We start from the raw sequence: 25,010 nt of genomic DNA on the forward strand, positions 1-25,010 counted from the left end.
GTTTAGGCTGGTCTCGATCTTATGGGCTCAAGCAATCCTCCCGCTTTGGCATCTCAGAGTGCTGAGATTACAGGTGTGAGCCATATTTCCTGTGGCTGGCCATATTTCCTTCTTTGATGGATATATCTAAGTCAAAGGACTAAACTCATGTGGATTTCTATAAATAGTTCATTGCTAGCCCCTCTCCTTTTTTTTTTTTAAAGCCTCTGCTGATGACTGTTGATTTCAGGGGAGCAATAGGAACATCTAATCATGTTGCATCATCTAGTCCTGTTTTATCAGCCTCTGATTTAGGGTGGTAGAGATATAATGAAATTGGTTGGTATTTGTGTTATTTTAACTATTAGCTGCAGACATATATATTCTTTGGTACTTTGAAAGGAAATGTGCCATATTAAATTTAAGGAGTTTTGTTTCAAGATTTTCTGTTTCCCATGTATATTTTACTTTTTTTGTTAAATTTCAGGAGGATTCGTGATTGGTGGAATACTATCTCCAGACACAATATCGTCTAAAAGGAAGGCAAAAGAAAATACTGGAAAAGTCGACAAAAAATCTAATAAGAAAAGGATCTGTCTTGATAACGATGAAAGAAGTATGAACTTATTTCTGAAAGTAACTTTTAGATTTTATTTTAAATAGGAGTACTTTGAGAAGAAGCTCTTGCAAAATATGAAATTTACTTTCGAAAACTTCAGAAATAATACCATAGATAAAATTCATTTTTTTAATGTCTACTTTCTTCCAAATGGAAAGTAAGCTAATTTTATTCTTAAAAAATTATTAATTGCATATTATACATTTCTTCATGAGTAAATTGCCCATTCAAATGAAACCCACCGTTCCTATGCCCAAACTATGGTTAACGTAGACATTTCTAAAGTGTTTTATATACCTCTATCTCACTTAGAGATTATGCAAAACATCACTTAATACCTTGATGATACAAGAGTTTACATGTTAAGGCTTACAGAAAATAGAAAGTTTAGGGTGTTTGCTTTTATATTAAATCATTATGGGTTTTTAAGTTTGAATTTTTGTTTATCAGAGTGATTTATAAATAGGAAGAGACTTTTATGCGTTTGACAGTTTTATAACTTCTCTATAGCTATATTTTGTACTGAACTTTTTGGGATTGAGAATAATTTTAAGTAAGTAGTTTGTATTTCAATGGTATTTCTTTTGCAGAGACTAACTTAATGGTAAATCTAGGTATACCTCTTGGAGATCCTTTGCAGCCAACGAGGGTAAAGGACCCAGAAACAAGAGAGATTATTCTCATGGGTAAGATCAGGGATGATACTGAAAATACTTAATTAAACAACTTGTAAGAAAATATTGCTTGCTTGATGATTGGCCTGTCTACTTTCCTTTTCTCTCCCCAATTCTATCAGTGCTAAAGTCCAGAAGAGAGTCTAATTCCAATGAGCAGCCTATGTGAAGACAACTGTGGGGGAATATTGATGTCAGACAGCTCCAGGGGACACTTAACACCCTGGACTTGTCCCCTGGGGCACAAGTGCTACCATCAGGAATGTCGTCTCCCCCAGCATGGTCTTGGCCTTCTTTGACCAGGAGGACACATGGGAACAGAGGCTGTTTATGTGGAATTGTAGATAGATAGTTGGCAGATTCAAGGATACTCTTATCATGAAGCCAGGCAGGGATTGTGGGTAGGGCACAGACAAACTTCTGGGCCTACAGATGGCAGTGATGTTACCTGGGATATGAATCCTTTGTGAGGATGACTAGCAAGGGCATCAATCAGTTGTACAAATGCCAGGTTTAACCTTAAAGCTGGTGCTGCAAAGTCCTGGAAGCCTTCTGCTATATTGGATAGGTATTAAATATTTAGTCTCTAGCAGGTCATTTAAAATCCCCAAGGGATGGGCTATAGTGGGATAGGAGTTTATGGATTACGCAACTGTTTAACAACCAGGCGCGCGCTTTCTCTCTCTCTCTCTGTCTCTCTCTCTCTCTCTCTCTCTATATATATATATATATATATATATTTAAATATTTAAATATTTTAACAACTGTTATGACTGTACCATTGAGTACTAAGGGCTGTTTATCCTATATCAGAGGAGAAGTAGGTCAAATCAGAAACGCAGTAATGGTAGCCGGGCATGGTGGTGGGTGCTTGTAGTCCCAGCTACTTGGGAGGCTGAGACAAGAGAATTGCTTGAGTCTGGGAGGTGGAGATTGCAGTGAGCTGAGATCATGCCACTGCACTTCAGCCTGGGCGTGCAGACCCAGACCCTGTCTCAAAAAAATAATAATAATAAAACTAATTAGTTAATTTCTAAAAAAAGAAAGGTGGTAATAATGGTACTCCTACTTAAAATTTTGACCATGAAAATAGATTTCATTTAATATCTTAACACCTTAGCAAAGGTATCTCTATATGCAGATTATTTATTTGGTAATAGAGCTTAGAAGTATGGAGTTTTGTTTAGTGTCTTAACTGAAAGCATTGCTGTACTCTGCCAGGTTATCGTGAGTGTTGTCAAAAGTTCATTTCTTACTTGTTTCTTGAATCTACTATATCTATATATTTCTCTCTATATATGTTTCTATATCATGTAGTCTGTAGGGTCACTAACATCCCCAAATATCCTGAGAAACAGACTCAGACATTGATGACAGAATAATTTATTAATTAGACATCTGGAAAGGTTTGTTAAGTAATGGAAATTTTTGTAAGTGAGGTAGTAATTTATGAGCAACCATTAGAACTCTGCTTTCTCACAAACTTTACCTAATAAAAATTATTAGTCAAGCAGGAAAAAAATCTATTGGCATGGTGATGATACATTTGTGGTTTATGTTAAACTTTAAAAATAGAGAATTCTTTTTTGTATCTCAGCTAATTTTATTTTGTCTCAGTTCCTATAATACTGCCATTCTTATTATTCAGCTGGTACCAACTGCTTACTTTTTTCCAGACAATATTTTAAATAGTTTACACATACTCACTCGTTGATACTCATTCAGCTGGTACTAACTGCATACTTTTTTCCAGACAATATTTTAAATAGTTTACACATACTCACTCGTTGATACTCATTCAGCTGGTACCAACTGCATACTTTTTTCCAGACAGTATTCTAAATAGTTTACACATACTCACTCGCTGATACTCACAGCAGCTCATTAACATCGAATAGATGAACTTAGTATTATTCCATTTTACCGAAAAGGAAATTGAGGCACAGTGAGAGAGAGCTTAAGTAACTTGCCTGAGGTCATGCAGGTTTTAAGACAGAGACAGGATTTGACCTCTGGCATTCTAGCTCCAGAGTTAATGATCTGAAACAACTCTCTCTCTCTAAGGCAGATTTATATCCAGAAATAACTCTTTATTATATATATGTGTATATGTTATATCATTAACCAATATTGCTGTTGTTTTATATTCGTATTACTGTTTTACTCCTAGATCTTATAAGGCCGCAAGATACATACCAGTTTTTTGTTAAGCATGGTGAGTTGAAGGTCTATAAGACATTGGATACACCCTTTTTTTCTACTGGGAAATTGATATTAGGGCCGCAAGAAGAAAAGGGAAAGCAGCATGTTGGCCAGGATATATTGGTGAGTACTTTTTTTATATATTTATGTTTCGCTCTTGGTAGAACTCTGATTTGTTGGATTTGATGAGACATTAAAATGCTGTTTTCTCAGAAATGAAATTCTATTACTACACCACACAGAGAAAGGTTTTTATTTGTTAAATCTGTTTAGTGTCAACCAGCCAACAGTTATTTGACAGTATCTGTTCTCTGCATAGCACTGTATTTTGAAATTCAGAAATTTAAGGAATGTTCTTTACTTAAAAACATCTTAAATATAGGTTTGCAAACAAATCATTAGAATTTTAGTGCAGGGGGGGATTATAGAGATTAAATCTAATTCCACATTTCTATGATAATGCAGTAGAGAAATGGGTTAAAAGACTTCTTCAAAAATCACTTACATCCCAGTTACCCTGATTTGATCATTATACATTGCATACAGGTATTAAAATGTGACATGTACCTTGTAAAATTATTATATATCAATAAAACAGTAACCTGAGAAAAAAGTAAATAAAAATGAGTGAGATTATAAAAAAAAACTACTTGACTATTTAGCAATAGACTCAGGAATAAGAGCTAGTTGCTTCAATAAGTACTAAATAATATACTATTATATGTAACAATATTACTGGCTGAAGTTGTAATGAGATTCAAGGTGAGTCAGTTTCTATCTTCTCCTTCTTTCTCTTTATCTCCTTTCTTCCACCCCCATTTAGAGACATACACCTCTGCAACATTGGTCTGTTTTATATGTGTGTATGTGTGTGTGTGTGTGTGTGTGTATGTATAACAGGAATATTTTATATATATATATAAAATATTTGTAGTCTGAGTTTGAAGATGGTAGAATATAGAATTTGAAAAGCACCAAATTTTAAGAATATTTAACATTATACCAGCAGTTAAAAAATATACCTAAGGAACATTTCTCAGTATCTGACATTTCACGAGTCTGAAATTGTGCTACTAAAGTATCACGTTCAGAATGATTCTCTTTACCAACAAACTTAAACTAAATTCAAAAAGGAGGGAAAAATTGTGAAGGCTCTTGAGTTTATATTAACAAAGAAGGGCAAATTTAGGCAAGGCAAGGAAAAGATACATATGAAAGTCAAAGATTATTACTACGTCAGTATAGTTAGAATCATGATTTAAAATAATTTAACAATATTCGTTAATTCAAACTGAAAATGTTATAGGCCTCCAATTATTATTATGAGTGAAAATAACACATTTTAAAAGCATAGATGGTCCCTGTATAATAATAAAATAACTAATAATGAGGATAAACATGAAATATCATCACTGAACTAATAGCAGTTACCTATTAAACTGTAATGCCTTTATTATACAAAAGGAAATTTGAGTAATCCATGTTTAAAAGTGTGTTATCTGGCTAATATTCAAAGGAATACACATTTAAATCCAAATGACACTTTATAGTTACTGAGTTAATGGAAATTATTAGAAAAGTATTCATACCCTGTGACCTGTGAATCTCATTTCTAGAAATTTTTCCCAGGGAAGTAATTTGAAAGTTCAGAGTGAGGGGTGCTTAACGTATGTAGTTATTTATTGAATCATTGATGGTAATTGCAGAATTAGAAACCACTACAATGTGCTACAGGAAGAAAATGGTTATATTTTAATTTCGACTTAGTAATGGGATAAACCATTCTATGACATAGTAAACAGTTATACAGAACTTATGTGTTCGAGGCACTGCACTAAGCACATTAAAATTAGTTTGAGCATTTTATTTTGAAGAACAGCCATATATGAAGACCCTTGGGATAAACGTTTAAGCAAATATGCAAGATAAAAGTTCTTTGTATATAGTATCTGTTTTTCTAACTAGAATTTAAAAATGTAAATAAAATCTTGAAGAGAATACATGTTTTACTCTGTGATTATGTAGTTATTTTAGTTGATTTTATTTCTTCTATATATTACCTTTAACTTTTTATAATGAAAATTAAAGCTGAAGTTTTTTTAACAAGACTAGTATTTTTACATTTTCAAACATGAAGCACGCTTACAAATATATGCTTTTGAAAACAATAATAAAGAGGACAAGATGGAGAACAGCATAGGCCGTTAACTCTCAAACACTGCTAGAGAAGATTTAAAAGAGAAGAGTAGTAGGTTTATTAAAATCAAACTACAGAAGAATTTACACATTAATTATGAGAACTGGTTGTAGAACTTCCCAGGAGACAAGAAGGAAATTAAAAAGTAGAAAATATTAAAGTTAAATAATGTAGAGAAGAGAGAAAAACATGCCTAAATTCAAATAATAAGAATTTCAGGAGAGAGAAAAAACCCAATGAAAAATGGTTGAGAATATTTTTAAAATTAGACAAATGTTCCAGAGCTAAAAAAACCAAAAAGGTAACAGCAGCCTACTTAAAAGAACCAGTTCCTTGGAGGAATGCCTGATTCTAGGCCTGAAACTGAGCTTGGAATCCATAGCAAACTACTAATCAGAAACCATTAAGATTGGGTCATGTTTCAGGTTCCAACTTGAAGATGCTACCACTGGCTGGCTAAGGATATGAAACTTGAGTATTAACAAGAATAACTTCAGTAGGTTGATATGTATCAATTATATCTAAATCCATGAATTTGTAAGACGACTACTACTACTACTACTACAACCAAAATTTGTTACTGTTGGAGGATTCTAGGAAGCCAACTCACTTTAACAACTGATTCTGCCTTTTCTATATAAACTGTGCTATTAGGTAATCAAATAATAGATGAGTTTGTTCTTATTAGAATAATATTCCAGCTAATGAGTGAAGAAGGAATGTTGGAGTTAAAATACTAACATTTGCAATCCCTGATAAGCTATTGGGATCTAGGCATCAAGGCTCAGTGGCTGACAGATAACTAAAAAGAATACAACCAGGCATTATGTGCCTCCTGATAGAAAAATACAACACTATCCAAGAAATAGTCTTGCCAACCCCATGCCTTAAAAAAGAAAAAAAAAAAACAAAAACCCAAAAGCAAATACAAAACCTGAATCTGATCAAGACTCTAGATTTAACTACCAGTTTACAAGAAATAAAGTGTGGTGAAACCTTTCAAATGATACCTGGAATATAGTCAGCAAAATCCACCCACATGAAGATTTTTATGACAAACTGCTTAATGTTTTCAATAAATTAAATGTAAGAAATAAAAAAGAACCAGGTGGAACCTAGGGAATCAGGGTTTCTCAACCTTGGCACTAGTAACATTTTTGATTAGATACTTCTTTGTTGTGATGGGGACCGTCCTGTAGGTAAGGCCCTGTAAGTAGAAGCTTACCTGGCCTCTACTCATTAGATTCCAGTAGAACCACTCTAGTTGTGACAAAATCAAATATGTCTTCAGAAATTGTCCGTTGTCCCTGAGAGGGAAAATCACCTTGATTGAGAACCACTAATATTGAGAAATTTAAGAAACAGATCAACCAATCACTGTTATGTGATGCTAACCTGGATCCTGATTCAAAGAAACCCTTGAAGATACGTTTAACTGGTGATTGGAAATTTGACTATTAACTAGATATTCAGTATTAAATATTTATTTTTTAGGTGTGATAACAGTATTGTGGTTATGTTTTTTAGAAGCACTTGATCTTTCAGTACATACTGAAATATTTGCAGATGAATTATGATACTGGGCATTTATTTCAAAATAAGGTGGAGTGAGGATAGTAGACTCTGGCTTGGGCAGGTGGTTAGCATTAAGTATTCATGAGAGTTCATCATTCTATTTTTGTATGTTTCAAAAGCTTTCTTAATTAAATGTTTACAGAAATGAGGAGTGGTGTGCTTAGAGAACCAAATTGAATAGATGAGAAAAAAACACTAGAAATATATACTTTTTAGTATTACTTTTTTGTCTTTTTGATTAAGACAAATTATTTTTGGAGGCAATAAGAACTTTTTTTGTCTTATTAAGTTACAAAAATACCTTTGCAACATTTCAGGGGGCTTTTTTCCCCATTTAGGGAGGCAGTATATCACAGTGATTAGGGAATGAATTCTGTAATCTAAATGCCTGAGTTCAAACTCTCCCCCTTTGCCATTTACATTGTGACCTTGGAAAATTACTGAACCTCTCTGTGCCTCAGTTTCTTCATCCATAAAAAGCTACTAAAGTAGTAACTGTCTCATTAGTGGGCATCTACATTAAGTGAATAAGAATCAAGTGCCCAGAATACTGCTTGGTACAGAGTAAGTGCTATGTAAGTGCTAGCTGTTACTGTTATTCTGGTGTATTATGATCGTTGTACAAAGTAGTGATAAAAAATAAGGAGGAGAAATAATCATCCGAGGCAAAACATTCTTGATGGATGTCTTAGTCAGATTGGGCTGCTATAATAAGAATACCATAGACTTTGATCTGTGTCTCTTATAAGGGCACTAGTCCCATTCCTGAAGGCTCTGCGCTCAGGACCTAATTATGTCCCAAACTCCCCACCTCCTGATCCCATCACGTTGGGGGTTAAGATTCCAGAGTGTGAATTTTCAGGGGACACACTAATTTCAAACAATGGCTGAATCTCAAAGTTTGAAGGCCTTATACTATTTATTTTAGTTGCTCAAAAAACCAAGTCACTGCCAGTGTGTGCTACCTATGTATAAAGTGTGAAATTTGGCATGTTTGAATATGGAAGCCAGCATGATTGAGAGATTTATCTTCGTTTACTTTCTTAGTCTTGATGCTTGTTTAACGTATGATTTTGAGGGGAATAGGGATTTAGCTTTTTGCTTTCTTTGATTCTTCAATCAGATTGAGTAGTTTGTTGTCCTAAGTGTGTGACCTTTAAAGAGGCATACATAAAGCCTAGGTATTTTTTTAGCGTAGGTGATAATCTTTTTGAGATGGAGTCTCGCTCTGTCGCCCAGGCTGGAGTGCAGTGGCGCGATCTCGGCTCACTGCAAGCTCCACCTCCCAGGTTCACACCGTTCTCCTGCCTCAGCCTCCCAAGTAGCTGGGACTACAGGCGCCCGCCACCACGCCCGGCTAATTTTTTGTATTTTTAGTAGAGACGGGGTTTCACCGTGTTAGCCAGGGTGCTCTCAATCCCCTGACCTCGTGATCCGCCCGCCTCGGCCTCCCAAAGTGTTGGGATTACAGGCGTGAGCCAGCGCGCCCAGCGCGGTGATAATCTTGACAGTGTAGGTGATAATCTTTACAGTGGCTCTAGAATTTTCATAAGCCAGTAAATAATAAGGAAAAACAAAAGAAATCTCTTCCTGTATTACAATGGTCCCCAACCTTTTTGGCACCAAGGACTGGTTCGTGAAAGACAATTTTTCTTCCACAAAAATTGGTGGTGGCAGTGGGAGTTGGCATTAGATTTTCATAAGGAGCACACAACCTAGATTTCTCACATGCACATTTCACAATCGGGTTCATGTACCTGAGAGAATCTAATGCTGCTGCTGATCTAACAGGAGGCAGAGCTCCGGCAGTAACACTCACTGGCGTGCTGCTTCCCTCCTGCTGTGTGAGCCCATTCCTAACAGGCCACTGCCAGTAGCGGTCCCTGTCCTGGGGGTTGGGGACACCTGCTGTATTAGTTTTCAGTTGCTGCTCTAACGAATTACAGCTATGAGTCACTGAGAAATGGGTCATTAAGCTATTTTGTCTTATGAACGTCCTAAGATGATATAGCCTACTATGAACCTAGGCTATATAGGATACCCTGTTGCTTCTGTACTTCAAACCTGTACAGCGTGTTTCTGTGCTGAATACTCTAGACAGTTGTATTTGTGTATCTAAATGTAGAAAAAGTACTATAAAAATATGGCATAAAAGATAAATGTTACCCTTATAGGGCACTTACCATGAATGGAGCTTGCAGGACTGGAAGTGGCCCTGGATGAGTCAGTGAGTGAGTGCTGAGTAAATGTGAAGACCTAGGACATTACTGTACACTCCCGTAGACTTTATAAATACTGTAGACTTAGGCCACACTAAATTCATAAACAGAATTTTTATTTCTTCAGTAATAAACCTCATCTAACTGTAACATTTTCACTTTATGTCCTTTTCTTGTTGTTGTTGTTAACTTTTGGACTCTTTTGTAATACTTAAAATTCAACCATACTGTTTGGCTGTATAAAAATATTTTATTTCCTTATTCTGTAAGCTTTTTTCTATTTTTTTAAACTTTTAAAACTTTTTTGTTAAAAAGTAAGACACAAACAGCACATCAGCCTTGGGCTACACAAGATGAGGATCATTATCACTGTCTTGCACCACCACATCGTGTCCCACAGTAACACACACGGAGCTGTCCTCTCCTGTAAGAACATTGCTTTCTTCTGGAATGCTTCCTGAGGGACCTGCCTGAGACTGTTTCACAGTTAACCTTTTTTTTTATAGAAGTGGTAAGGGTACACTCTAAGGTGATGGATAAAAGTATAGTAAATACATAAGCCAGTGGCTTAGTTGTTTATTATCATCACCAAGTGTTTTGTACTACACAAAATCGTGTTATACTTTATTTTTTATTTCAATAGGTTTTGGGGAACAAGTAGTGTTTGGTTACATAGATAATTTCTTTTTTTTTTCTTTCATTGAGATAGAGTCTCCCACTGTCACCCAGGCCGGAGTGGCATGATATCGGCCCACTGCAGTCTCTGCCTCCCGGGTTCAAGCAATTCTCGTGCCTCAGCCTCTCAAGTAGCTGGGATTACAGGATGTATTAGTCCTTTCTCATACTCCTATAAAGAACTGCCCAAGACTGGGTAATTTTTAAAGGAAAGAGGTTTAATTGACTCACAGTTCTGTGGAGCTGGAGGTGCCTGAGGAAACTTACAATCATGGCAGAAGGGGAAGCAAACATGTCCTTCTTCACATGGTGGCGAAGTGCCAAGGCGAAGTGCCAAGCAGGGGGAAAAGCCCCTCATAAAACCATCAGATCTTGTGAGAACTTCACTCTCATGAGAACAGCATGAGGGTAACTGCCCCCATGATTCAACTACCTCCCACTGGGTCCCTCCCATGACATATGGGGATTACGGCAACTACAATTCAAGGTGACATTTGGATGGGGAGACAAAGCCAAACCATATTACAAGAGAGAATTTATTTAGTGGTGATTTCTGAGATTTTGGTGCACCTATCTCCTGAACAGTGTACATTGTACCCACTGTGTAGTCTTTTATCCCTCTCCTCCTCCCACCCTTCCCCCAAGTCCTCAAAGTCCATCATATCATTCTTAGGCCTTTGCATCCTCATAGCTTAGCTCCCACTTGCAAGTGAGAACATACGATGTTTGGTTTTCCATTCCTGGGTTACTTTATTAGAATGATGGTCTCCAACTCCATGGAGGTTGCTGCAAATGCCATCCATTATTTCATTCCTTTTTATGATTGAGTACTATTCCATGGTACATGTATACCACATTATCTACTTGTTGATTAATGGACATTTGGGTTGGTTTCATATTTTTGCAGTTGCACGTTATGCTGCTATAAATGTACGTGTGCAAGTCTCTTTTTCATATAATGACTCACTTTTCTTCTGAGTAGGTACCCAGTAGTGGGATTGCTGGATCAAATGGTAGATCTACTTTTAGCTCTACTAAGGTTTTCCATAGCGTTTGTACTAGTTTACATTCCCACCAGTAGTGTCAAATTGTTCCCTTTTCACTGCATCCAGGCCAACATCTACTATTTTTTGATTATGGCCATTCTTGCAGGAATGAGGTGGTATCTCATTGTGGTTTCGATTTGCATTTTCCTGATCATTAGTTATCATTCAGCATTTTTTTTGTATGCTGCTTAGCCATTTGTGTATCTTCTTTTGAGAATTGTCTATTCATGTCCTTAGCCCACTTTTTGATGAGATTGTTTGGTTTTATCTTGCTGATTTGTTTCAGTTCCATGTAGATTCTGGATATTATTCCATTGTTGGATGGACAGTTTGTGAATATTTTCTTTCACTCTGTGGGTTGTCTGTTTACTCTACCGTTGCCTGTTTACTCTGCCAATTATTTCTTTGGCTGTGCAGAAGCTTTTTAGTTTAATTAGGTCCCACCTATTTTGTTTTTGTTGTGTTTGCTTTTGGATTCTTGGTCATGAAGTCTTTGCCTAAGCCAATGTCTGGAAGGCTTTTTCTGATGTTATCTTCTAGAATTTTCATGGCTTCAGGTCTTAGTTTCAAGTCTTTGATCCATCTTGAGTTGATTTTGGTATAAGGCGGCAGATGAGGATCCAGTTTTATTTTTCTACTTGTGCCTTACTGATTATCCCAGCACCATTTGTTGAACAGGATGTCCCTTCCCTACTTAGTGTTTTTGTTTGCTTTGTTGAAGATCAGTTGGCTGTAAGTATTTGGCTTTACTTCTGGGCTCTCTATTCAGTTCCATGGTCTATGTGCCTATTTTCATTTCAGTATTGTGCTGTTTTGGTAACTATATCTTTATAGTATAGTTTGAAGTCAGGTAATGTGATGCCTCCAGATTTGTTCTTTTTGCTTAGTCTTCCCTTTGGCTATGCAGGCTCTTTTTTGGTTCCATAATGAATTTTAGGATTGCTTTTTCTACTTCTGTGAAGAATGATGATGGTATTTTGATGGGAATTGCATTGAATTTGTAGATTGCTTTTGGCAGTATGTCATTTTCACAATACTGGTTCTACCCATCCATGAGCATGGGATGTGTTCTCATTTGTTTATGTCGTCTATGATTTCTCACCTCTTTGGTTATGTGTATTCCAAATTATTATTATTATTTGCGGCTATCATAAAAGGAGTTGAGTTCTTGATTTGTTTCTCAGCTTGGTCGCTGCTGGTGTATAGCAGAGCTATTGATTTGTGTACGTTGATTTTGTATCCTGAAAGTTTACTGAATTCACTTATCAGATCTAGGAACTTTTTGGATGAGTCTAGGGTTTTCTAGGTATATGATCATATAATTGGCAAACAGCAACAGTTTGACTTCCTCTTTTCTAATTTGGGTACCCTTTATTTCTTTCTTTTGTCCGATTGCTCTGGCCAGGACTTCCAATACTATGTTGAATAGAAGTGGTGAAAGTGGGCATCCTTGTCCTGTTTCAGTTCTCAGGAGAAACTTTTCAACTTTTTCTTGTTCAGTATGATGCTGGCTGTAGGTTGGTCATAAATGGCTTTTATTACCTTGAGTTATGCTCCTTCTATGCCGATTTTGCTGAGGGTTTTAATCATAAAGCGATGCCGGATTTTGGCAAATGCTTTTTCTGCATCTATTGAGCTGATCATGTGATTTTTGGTTTTAATTCTGTTTATGTGGTGTATCACATTTATTGACTTGCGTATTGACTTCTCTCTGTCTTTTGGAATCATTTCAGTTGGATTGGTACCAATTCTTCTTTGAATGTCTGATAGAATTCAGCTGTGAATCCATCTGGTCCTGGACTTTTTTGTTGTTGTTGACAATTCTTTTATTACCCTTTCAATCTTGCTGCTTATTATTGGTCTATTTAGAGTTTCTATTTCTTCTTGGTTTAATCTAAGAAGGTTGTGTATTTCCAGGAATTTATCTCTCTCTTCTGATAGATAAATTGAATGTCTGGTAGAATTCAGCTATGAATCCATCTGGTCCTGGAATTTTTTTTTCTTTTTCTTTTCTTTCTTTTTGAGATGGGGTTTTGCTCTTGTTGCCCAGGCTGGAGTGCAATGGCGCGATTTCAGCTCACTGTAACCTCCACCTCCAAGGTTCAAGTGATTCTCCTGCCTCAGCCTCCCAAGTAGCTGGAAATACAGGCATGCACCACCAAGCCTGGCTAATTTTGTATTTTTAGTAGAGACGGGGTTTTGCCATGTTGGCCAGGCTGGTTTTGAACCCCTGACCTCAGGCAATCTACCTGCCTCAGCCTCCCAAAGTGTTGGGGATTACAGGCGTCAGCCACTATACCCGGCCTGGACTTTTTGTTGTTGACAATTCTTTTATTACCATTTCAATCTCATTGCTTGTTATTGGTCTTTTCAGAGTTTCTATTTCTTCCTGGTTTAATCTAGGGAGTTGTATATTTCCAGGAATTTATCTGTCTCATCTAGGTCTGGTTTGTATACATAAAGGTGTTCATATGAGCCTTGAATGATCTTTTGTCTTTCTGTGGTATCGGTTGTAATATCTCCCATTTTGTTTCTAATTGAGTTTATTTGGATCTTCTGTCTTCTTTGTTAACCTCACTAATGGTCTGTCAATTTTGATTATATTTTCATTTAGTTCTACCAAATGGCCTGATCTTCATCTGCTGGGTCTAGGTTTTGTTTGTTTTTATTTCTCTAGCTCCTTGAGGTGTGACCTTAGATTGTGTATTTGTGTTCTTTCAGACTTTTTGATGGAGGCATTTAATGCTGTTAACTTTCCCTCTTAGCACTGCTTTTGCTGTATCTTAGAGGTTTTGATAGGTTGTGTCACTATTATTGTTCAGTTCAAAGAATTTTTCAATTTTCATCTTTATTTCATTGTTGACCCAACAATCATTCAGGAGCAGATTATTTAATTTCCATCTATTTGCTTGGTTTTGAGGGTTCATTTTGGAGTTGACTTCCAATTTTATTCGACTGTGGTCTGAGAGAATACTTGATATAATTTTGGTTTTCTTAAATTTATTGAGACGATTTGTGGCCTCTCATACAGTCTATCTTAGAGAATGTTCCTTGAGCTGATGAATAGAATGTATATTCTGCAGTTTTGGGGTAGAATGTTCTGTAAATATCTATTAAATCCTGTTTCTTTGTTGACTTTCTGTCTTGATGACCTGTTTACTAATGTCAGTGGGGTATTGAAGACCCTCACTATAAGTGCGTTGCCGTCTATCTCATTTCTTAGGCCTAGTAGTACTTGTCTTATAAATTTGGGATCTCTGGTGTTAGGTGCATATATATTTAGGATTGTGATATTTTCCTGTTGAACTAGTCCATTTCTTATTATATAATGGCCTTCTTTGTCTTTTTAACTGTTGTTGCTTTAAAGTCTGTTTTGTCTGATATAAGAATAGCTACTCCTGCTCTCTTTTGATATCCATTTGCATGGAATATCTTTTACTACTTCTTTACCTTAAGCTTATGTGAATCCTTATGTGTTAAGTGAGTCTTTTGAGGACAGCAGATACTTTGTTGGTGAATGCCTATGCATTCTGCCATTCTGTATCTTTTAAGTGGAGCATTGAAGTCATTTATATTCAATGTTAGTATTGAGATGTGAAGTACTGTTCTGTTCATTGGGCTAGTTGTTGCCTGAATACTTTGGGTGCGTGTGTGTGTGTGTGTGTGTGTGTGTGTGTGTGTGTGTTTGTTTTATAGACCCTGGGAGATTTATCCTTTAAGGAGGTTCTATTTTGGTATATTTTGAGTTTTTGTTTCAAAATTTAGAACTCCTTTTAGCAGTTGTAGTGCTGGCTTGTTAGTGGGGATTTCTCTCGCCATTTGTTTGTCTGAAAAAGACTTTTTCTTTCTTTCATTTATGAAGCTTAGTTTTGCTGGATACTAAAATTCTTGGCTGATAATTGTTTTATTTAAGGAGGATAAAGATAGGACCTCAGTCCCATCTAGCTTGTAGGGTTTCTGCTGAGAAATCTGCTGTTAATCTGATAGGTTTTTTTTTTAAATAGGTTGCCTGATGCTTTTGCCTCACGGCTCTTAAGATTCTTTGCTTTGTCTTGACTTTAGATAACCTAATGACTGCGTGGCTAGGTGATGATCTTTTTGCGATGAATTTTGCAGGTGCTCTTTGAACTTCTTGTATTTGGATGTCTAGATTGCTAGCAAGGCCAGGGAAGTTATCCTTGATTATTTCCTCAAATTTTTCCAAACTTTTAGATGTCTATTCTTCCTCAGGAACACCAATTATTCTTATGTTTGGTCATTTAACATAATCCCAAACTTCTTCGAGGCTTTGTTCATTGTTTTTAAAATTTATTTTCTCTTTGTCTTTGATTGGGTTAATTTGAAAGCCTTGTTTTTGAGCTCTGAAGTTCTTCTACTCGTTCAATTCTATTGTTAAAACTTTCTAACATATTTTGCATTTCTTTAAGTGTGCCTTTCATTTCCGGAAGTTGTGATTGTTTTTTATTTATGCTATCTATCTTGAGATTTTTTCATCCAAATCCTGTATTTTTAAAAAAAATTCTTTAAGTTGGTTTTCACCTTTCTCTGGTGCCTCCTTGAGTAATGTAATAATCAACCTTCTGAATTATTTTTCTGGCAATTCAGAGATTTGTTTGGATCCATTGCTGGGGAGCTAGTATGATCTTTTGGGGGTGTTAAAGAACCTTGCTTTGTCACATTACCAGAATTGTTTTTCTGGTTTCTTCTCATTTGGGTAGACTGTGTCAGAGAAGATATCTAGAGGTCAAGCACTGCAGTTCAGATTCATTTGTTCCATGGAGTGATCCCTGGATGTGGTGCTCTCCTCCTTTCCCTAGGGATTGTGCTTCCTGAGAGGCAGTCTGTAGTGATTACTATTGCTCTTCTGTGTCTAGCTACCCAGTAGAGCTATGGGGCTCCAGGCTGGTACTGGGAAGTGCCTGCAAAGAGTCTTGTGATATGATCTGTCTTCAGGTCTCTCAACCATGGATCTCAGCACCTGCTCCAATGGAGGTAGCAGGGGAGTGAAGCAGACTCTGTGATGGTCTTTGGTTGTAGTTTTGTTTAGTGTGCTGGTTTTCTTTAATATTGGTTGTGCTAGCAGGTGGCTGGCCACCAGCCAGGAGATGGTACTTTCAAGAGAGCATCTGCCGATACAAGGTTGTCACAGGTTGCCTGGATAAGTATTCAGGTTTCTCAGGTGATGGGTGGGGCCTTATAGCTCCTGTCTTAGGCTACAGGGCAGTTAGAGAAAGACCATCAGGTGGAGGTAGGATTGATTAGGTGTGTCTGAGCTCAGACTCTCCTTGGGCTGAGCTTCTTGTGACTACTGTAGGGGATGAGAATATGGTTCCCAGGCCACTGGAGTCATGTTCCCAAGGGGATTATGGCTGTCTCCACTGCATCATACTGGTCACCAAGGAAGTGGGGGAAGCCAGCAGACTGGCCTCACCCAGCTCCCATGCAGCCAGGCTAGGCCAGTCTCACTCCTACTGTGCCCCACCAAACCAAGTTTGTATCCAGGCAGCCTGTGAGCTGGACCGACATTTTGCGCCAGGCTGCAAGCCTCCCTGCTGAGAAAGCAAGCTGGGCTTTCAGGCTCTGCCCCTTGCTGCCTACCCTGGCTTGTATCTGAACTTCCTATTCGCCCTTCCCCCAATTCTGCCCAGGAAAATTCACACTTGGTCAAAATTATTTAAAGTTCAGCTGGAAGTTTCCTTCTTTCTGTGATCCTTCCCCAGTTCCACTGGCAGCCATCCCCAAGGAACCCTATGAGATAAAGTCAGAAATGGCTTCCTTGGAAACCAGGAGTAAGGGCTCTTCCCACTTCTGCTTCTACTATTATATTTCCCTTGGCTCTCTCAATTCGTTTCAGCTCTAGGTAAGGTTAAATCCTTCTCTCATGGCCTGGATTTTCAGGTTCCCCAGTAAGGGTGTGTTTGGAGGCAGACTTTCCCCCCTTTCACACTTTGGGCACTCACGGTTGTTCAGCTGTCTCATGGAGTTTGCAGCAGCAAGCCATTTCTTTCAAAGAGTCTGTGAATTCTTTCAGTTTTCTTGGTATGTTCCTGCAGTAGTTCTTCTGGCAAAAAAGTTCATGATGTGAGTTTCCACATGCTGTTCTGTCCATCTGAGTGGGAGCTGCAAGTTAGTCCTACTTTCTATCCTCCACTTTTTCCTGTATGTGCTATACTTTTATGTGACTGGCAGTTCAGTAGGTTTATTTACATCAGCATCACCACAAACGTGAGTAATGCTTTTCACTGGGACATCATGATGGCTGTGAGGTCACTAGGCAATACGATTTTTTTAGTGCCATTGTAACCTTATGGGACCACTATCATGCAGGCAGTTCGCTGTTGACTGAAACATCGTTAGGCAGTGCATGACTGTATCACAAATTTAATGGCTTAAAACAATAGTCTTGGGCTGGGCGCAGTGGCTCACGCCTGTAATCCCAGCACTTTGGGAGGCCGAGGTGGGCGGATCACAAGGTCAGGAGATCGAGACCGTGGTGAAACCCCGTCTCTACCAAAAAGACAAAAAAATTAGCCAGGCGCAGTGGCGGGCACCTGTAGTCCCAGCTACTCAGGAGGCTGAGGCTGGAGAATGGCATGAACCCTGGAGGCGGAGCTTGCAGTGAGCCGAGATTGTGCCACTGCACTCCAGCCTGGGTGACAGAGCGAGACTCCGTCTCAAAAAAAAAAAAAAAGAAACAATACTCTTTTATTATCTGTCTCACAGTTACGTAGAGAGAACCATGAGCTCGACTAGGTATTCTGTTTAGAGTATTACAAGACTGGAATCAAGATGTTGACAGGTTTGTATTTCTTTCTGGAGGCTGTGAGGACGAATCTGCTTCCAGTCTTATTCAGATTGTTGGCAGAATTCAGTTTCAAGTGGTTGTGGGACTGAGGTTCCCATTTCCTCACTGGCTGTTGGCCAGGGTGTCATTCTTAGTTTCTAGAAATAACTCATGTTTCTTGGCATATGGCCCCACATCTTTAGTGCCAGCAACGGTGCAAGTCCTTTTCATGCTTCGAATTTCTGTGACTGTTCCTTCTGCTTCATTTCTCCTCTGCTTCCAGCAGGAGAAAGTACTCTATTTTTAAGGGCTTAATGTGATTAGATTGGGCCTACCTACATTATCAAAGATAATCTCCCCATCTCAAGGTCCCTTTTGCCATGAAATTTAATGTATTTACAAATTCTGGAGATTAAAGCCAGCACATTTGTGGGGAGTTGTTATTCTTCCCACTACATTTTAAGGTTCCTTTGGAGTATTATCATGGTTCAATTTTGAATGAGATTTTTATTTTTATTTTTACAGGTTTTTTATGTTAACTTTGGTGACCTTTTGTGTACTTTACACGAAACACCGTATGTAATAAGTACTGGGGATTCGTTCTATGTTCCTTCAGGTAAGACAATTTATTTCACTTAGACAACACGTATATAGTTGTTTTGGGGCACTATGGAAATGGAAGCCACAGTGGTCAAAATGAAGTGTGATATGACTGGTGGATGTCAGAACAGTTTTTCATTTCATTTAATCATTAGGTAAGTGTATTAGCATTTTGTGGTGGTTTTTTTTGTTTTTGAGACAGAGTCTTGCTCTGTCACCCAGGCTGGAATGCAGTGGTGTGATCTCAGCTCACTGTAGCCTCCACCTCCCGGGTTCAAGCGATTCTTGTGCTGCAGACTCTCGAGTAGCTGGGACTACAGGCACAAACCACCACATCCGGCTACTTTTTGTATTTTTAGTAGAGACGGGATTTTGCTATGTTGGCCAAGCTGGTCTCGAACTTCTGACCTCAAGTGATCTGCCCACCACGGCGTCCAAAGTGCTACTATTACAGGTGTGAGCCACCGTGCCCAACCAATTAGTGTTTTGATACATGAGAACAAGAGTTGTTTACTACTGAATATGAAAATATTGGCTGGGCATGGTGTCTCATGCCTGTAATACCAGCACTTTAGGAGGCCAAAGTGGGCAAATCACAAGGACAGGAGATCGAGACCATCCTGGCTAATATGGTGAAACCCCATCTCTACTAAAAATACAAAAAAATTAGCTGGGCGTGGTGGTGGGCACCTATGGCCCCAGCTACTCTGGAGGCTGAGGCAGGAGAATGGTGTGAACCTGGGAGGCGGAGCTTGCAGTGAGCAGAGACTGCACCACTGCACTCCAGCCTGGGGGACAGAGTGAGAATCGGTTTCAAAAAAAATATATTTACTTAGTCAGCAGATATGTTGTATTACAGAGTAGAACAAAAATTATTTACCCCATGTTATCTCTAAGAAATTATGTTTTTAGAACATTATTTTAAACTGTTTCAAGAATGGTATGCTTCATCAGCTATTGAACAGCAGAAGTTACTGTAAATAGGCATTTTAATCCACTTGTCATTCATTCACTCATTCAAAAAGTATGATTAAGAGACCACTATGGGCCAGGTGCAGTGGCTCACACTTGTAATCCCAACATTTTGAGAGGCTGAGGAGGGCTTGAGGTGAGGAGTTCGGGACCAGCCTGGGCAACCTAGGGAGACCCTGTGTCTACAAAAAATGCAAAAGTTACCCAGGCATGGTGATGCACACCTATAGTCCTAGCTCTCGGGAGGCTGGGACAGGAGGATTGCGTGAGCCCAGGAGTTCAAAGTTGCAGTGAGCTATGATTGTACTACTGCACTCCAGCCTGGGTGACAGAGCAAGACTCTGTCTCAAAAACAAAAGCAAAACAAAGTGTCTACTATGTGCATGTATTGCTGCAAGATTTGGGATATATAAATGAACAAAACAGGCAAAAATCCCTGCTCTTACAGAGCTTACATTCTGTTGGAAGGAGACAATAATAATAGCCATACTTGCATAGTCCTTAGTATGTCAGCACTGTTGTGAATACTTTCTCAATTTCTAATATATAGAAAGTCACAGTGATAGTACTCAATTCTAATAAGCCTGTCACATGTGATACTTGCGGTCCATCTGTATTTCACTTTTGCTGTTATTTGTTACCTCATTTATTTAAGAGTAGCATTTGCCTTTTTAAAATTTTGAAGTTTTATTTTACTTAACATTGTACCTTTTATACTCATCTATATATGGGTATGTCTGGTTAGAGGAATCCACAGCAGTTCTGTAGACCTAATAAAGATTGGTTTCAGAAAGAGATTTTCTTTTCTTACACTCTCGACTGATTCATCTCCGTATTTATTTTCATAACGATGTGAAATTTATATTTCTATTCTCTCAAGCCTCATCTGGATCACGTGTCATGGTTAGCTCTTGATGTAGTTCACGGAATTAAATAAGTTACTTTAGGTTAGGTGAATTGTTTTTATCTTGTGTCCTATACTATAACTGTCAGGTGATGACTGCATACTTAATCAAAAGGAATGATTCCTATGGAAATAATTTTTATTTTCTTATCACTTTACTTTTAGGTAACTATTATAACATCAAAAATCTCCGGAATGAGGAAAGTGTTCTTCTTTTTACTCAGATAAAAAGATGAAAGATCAGCCAACCTTAAATATATGTATGTATATATGTATATGTGAGAAACAGTTTGTATAGTTGGGATATTTGTCTTTGTAATTACTTGTGATGTTTTAAAATAAAAATTTTATTCATTTTTGTGTATACTTGTATTTGATAAACATTTCTAACTCCCACGTTTTTTCTGATTTTTCAGTGACTGTACATAATAGCTTGTAGCGATGCCCATATTTATGATATTATTTTTATAATTTGACAAGAATACAAAAATGAAATATAGAACATTTCTGTGTCAAAAGAGACCTGATTAATATGTCTATTCATTAAAAAACATCTTTTCCAAATACTAATTTTAAATCATTTATTATTAAATAATCCAATGGGAGAGAACTGTGGTAAAAGGCACATTTGTATTAATTTCCTAGAACTGCTGTAACAAAATACCACAAAATGAGTGACTTAAAGCAACAGAAATTTATTATCTCAGTTCTAGAGGCTAGAAGTCTGAAATCAAGGTGTTGTCAGGGCCGTGATGTCTTTGAAAACCTGTAAGGGAGAGAATTCTTCCTTATTCCTAACTTCTGGTGGTTTACTGGCAATTTCTGGCATTCCTTGGCTTGCACCGGTAGCATTTCAGTCTACTTGCATTATCACATGGTATTCTCACCTTGTGTGTCTGTGTTCGCATGACATCTATTTAGTATATTACATGTAAATGTTTTTCCATCGTGCTTTTTGGTTCATATTTTCTGTTGGAGGCAGTGTCCTTCGCCATTGCCTTCTGTATGTGGCCTCAACTTCACCTTTTTAGTATCAATCAATAAATCTAAGCTAAAAATTCTAGTCAAGGTTTTTGGTATGGTTAGCATATAATTCTCATTAACTCTGAAGAAATTGATGTTTCATGGTAAATTATTTTTAGGCCAACTCCCTTTTCAGGTCTTAACTATTAAATACACACATTCAAAGCAACTCTGGTGTAGGACTTAGGAAGAATGAAGTGTGATGGCTCTTTTTTTATACTTTATAATTTTCTATTGTGATTTTTATTGACTCATTTTAAATTTTTTTACCTTTATTTCTTTGAATATATTTGTTATGAAGTCTTATTGAAGGCTTGACTAATCAAGTATCTGGGCCCATACAGTTGTAGTTTTCACTGAATGCTTTTTTTCCTTTAGTATATTTCGCTTTCCTATGTTTTTACATGTCTAATAATTTTTGGTTGACAGCTGGACATTTTAGGTAGCATATTGTAGCAACTCAATTTTGTTTTATATCTAAGGGATTTGTATTGTTTTAAGTTTAGCATTTTGACTGGACTCAAACTGTGGAATCTATCTTATATGTGATGTGAAGTTATTGCTGTCTGTGCTCAGTTTTTAAGTTCTTTATTTCAATATTTATTCTCGCTTGCTAGGGGTAGTTCCTGTGTCTGCATAGCTTAGCAGTCAGCCAATCATTTGGACAAAGGTTAAGATCAAACACTTGAGTCTATAAGCCTTCCACCCACTGTTGGTTGTTCTGTGTGGGATGCGGGATGCATTCAGTGAAGGAGGCAGTTCCCAAATCCCCCTTGGTTTTTCCATTTGCCGTGCTCTCTTGAGTCTCCCCTGTGCATGCATCATTTCGGTTTGCCAAAGATGTTTGGAGAGCTCGTGTTACCCTTCTCTGCCCTTCTGTTTCCAGGACCTTGTTAACTTTCTGGCTGCTCTGTTGCTCTTCAAGAACTAGGACTGTAACCTTTGGTTAGCAACTGCAGATACTTCTTGTCCATTCCTGAGTGATTTTTTTACTTTTGACTTACAGAGTTGTAGGTTTATACCTCTGCTGTAAATCAAGGCTCCTCTTACAGCAAAGTTGCTAGTTTTTCAGTTAGCTACAGCCAGACAAAACTAGTTTTTACCAATCAACCTAGGGGTGGGTGAGACCTCACTCAAGAAGGCCACAGATTCCAACAGTTCTTTTCCAAAGCTTTAGCAATATTTTTTCTTTATTTTCTTTTTTCTTTTTTGGGGGCAGAGTTTCACTCTTGTTGCCTGGGCTGGAGTGTGATGGTGTGATCTCGGCTCACTGCAACCTCCACCTCCCGGGTTCAAGCAATTCTCCTGCGTCAGCCTCCTGAGTAGCTGGGATTCCAGGTGCTCACCATCACGCCTGGCTAATTTTTGTATTTTTAGTAGAGACAGATTTTCACCATGTTGGCCAGGCCTGTCTCGAATTCCTGACCTCAGCCTCCCAAAGTGTTGGGATTACAGCTGTGAGCCACTGTGCCCAGCTTAAGTGTAGCCTTTCTATGTCTAAACTGAAAGCCCATATGGTTCAGCAAAGGCTCTCCATTCTGCTTGGTCAGAGCCACGTGTGATTTTTGCCACCTCTGTACTCTGTTCAGCTCATAGGCTACTGTCATGTCTCAGAATTTTGCTCTGCACATTTGCAGCCTACTGTTCAGCCAACTGTTCAGCCAACTTCTAGGGCTATAATGGCTGATACAGTAGTCACAAGTTGTAGCTATTTAAAATTAATTTAAAATATTGTTTCTTACTTGCATTTGCCACATTTCAAGTGCTTAGTAGCACATGGTACTGGTGGCTACCACATTAGATGTCACAGATACAAGTTGCAGAAAGTTCTGTTCTTGGGCACCTCATGCAGATTTCTGGAGCTCTTTTTCAGTGGAGTTTCCACTTCTGTACCCTGCATCACAATTCAGTCTTCTTAACAGTCCTAAATTGTGGTCTTTCTCTGCCCATTAAGACCACTGTTCTTTTTGAGCTTAACTCTCTGTGTCCAGTTTTGGAGAGTGCCCCCAGGCATAAAATTGGGTGACTATGGAGTTAATCTCACGTCTTTAAAGAATCACAGTCCTGCCTACTTTGTCCGGCAGCCCTCATGCTCATGAAGAGTCTTAAAGAAAGAGACTTCTACCCGGGCGCTGTGGCTCACGCCTGTAATCCCAACACTTTGGGAGGCCAAGTCGGGTGGATCATGAGGTCAGGAGTTCGAGACCAGCCTGGCTAACATGGTGAAACCCTGTCTCTACTAAAATACAAAAGTTAGCCGGGCATGATGGCGGGTGCCTGTAATCCCAGCTACTCAGAGGCTGAGGCGGGAGAATTGCTTGAACCTGGGAGATGACGGTTGCAGTGAGCCAAGATCACGCAACTACACTCCAGGCTGGGCAGCTGAGCAAGACTCTGACTCAAAAAAAGAAAACAAAAGAATCACCGTCCTTCACTTTTGTCCAATGTCTGCATAGAGTTACCTTTTTTTTCTATTTTAAAGTTTGTTTGAAGAGGACAAATTTGATACCCATTAATCCATCGTGGGCATCACCCACGAGAGTTTTTTTAATGATTTTTCTAATTTTTATTGTTGGATAGGATTCCACAGTTTGTTGTTCATTTATTTACCACATGGATGCATGTGTCTTTAATTTCTTCCAATGGTTACTTACATCTATGTAACTACAATGCAGAAAACAGGAATTTGGCAAGGATACAATGCATGTGTATAGTTCTATTTCATCATGTGTGTGAATTTATGTAACTACTGCAATCAACATAGAACTGTTTCATCATCACTATTTGTTCTTCGTCTCTGTAATATTGTCACTTATATATTATTGTAGCAGTGGAATAATATAGTGTATGACCTTTGGTTTTTCTCACTCAGCATAAAGCCTTTAAGATCATCCAAGCAGTTGTACCTGTCAATAGCTCATTTCTTTTTTATTGCTAAGTGGTATTCTCTAGGATGGATGACTGTGCCACAAATAAAGATGAAGTGAACACTTCCTACAGGTTTTTGTGTAAATTTAAGTTTTTGTTTCTCCGGAGTAATGCCCATATGGGAAGCATACATTTAATTTTTTAGGAAACTGCTTAACTGTTTTCCAGATTGGCTGTACCATTTTACATTCCCACAAATCAATTTATGAGACACAGTGGTCTCATAAACCCCTTATCTGTGGTTTCACTTTCCTTGAATGCAGTTAACCCACAGTTAACAGTGGTCCAAAAATGTTAAATGGAAAATTCCAGAAATAATCCATAAGTTTCAAGTTGTGTGCTGTTCCAAATAGCATAATGAAATCCCATGCCCTCCCGCCTGGGACGTGAATCCTCCTTTTGTCCAACATATTTATACTATAGACTACCTGCCCATTAGTCATTAATATTTTCTGCTCTTGACTTTCAATCATTGATACCACCATGGTTCTATGATCCAGGATCACCTGAAGCAGTTGATCCTCCTGACAGTAGTAGCCTAACACTACGTCACAACGCCTGTGTCATTCACCTCACTTCATCCCATCAGCATAGGCCTTTTGTCACGTCATCA

General features: G+C 38.0%; 1 protein-coding gene across 7 annotated transcripts in view; it reads left to right on the top strand.

Annotated features, from left to right (window-relative positions):
* Positions 1-25,010, top strand: part of CENPC (centromere protein C) — a 91,759-nt gene that overhangs the window by 52,600 nt on the left and 14,149 nt on the right. The window contains exons 15-19 of one of the 7 annotated variants that reach the window (XR_004031712.1): positions 467-595; positions 1,189-1,284; positions 3,443-3,597; positions 6,097-6,325; positions 18,496-18,564. Coding sequence is in view for 6 of the 7 variants with exons in the window: in XM_030818855.1 (XP_030674715.1) it covers positions 467-595; positions 1,189-1,284; positions 3,443-3,597; positions 18,496-18,586; positions 20,612-20,682 (542 nt within the window). In the remaining variant the exon portion in view is untranslated. Of the gene's footprint in view, positions 1-466; positions 596-1,188; positions 1,285-3,442; positions 3,598-6,096; positions 8,473-18,495; positions 18,587-20,611; positions 24,483-25,010 lie in introns of those variants that run through there. The other 6 variants (XM_030818855.1, XM_003268421.4, XM_030818856.1 and 3 more) reach the window with 6 other exon arrangements.

The sequence above is a fragment of the Nomascus leucogenys genome, chromosome 9, assembly GCF_006542625.1.
Source record: "Nomascus leucogenys isolate Asia chromosome 9, Asia_NLE_v1, whole genome shotgun sequence".
Classification (NCBI taxonomy): domain Eukaryota; kingdom Metazoa; phylum Chordata; class Mammalia; order Primates; family Hylobatidae; genus Nomascus; species Nomascus leucogenys.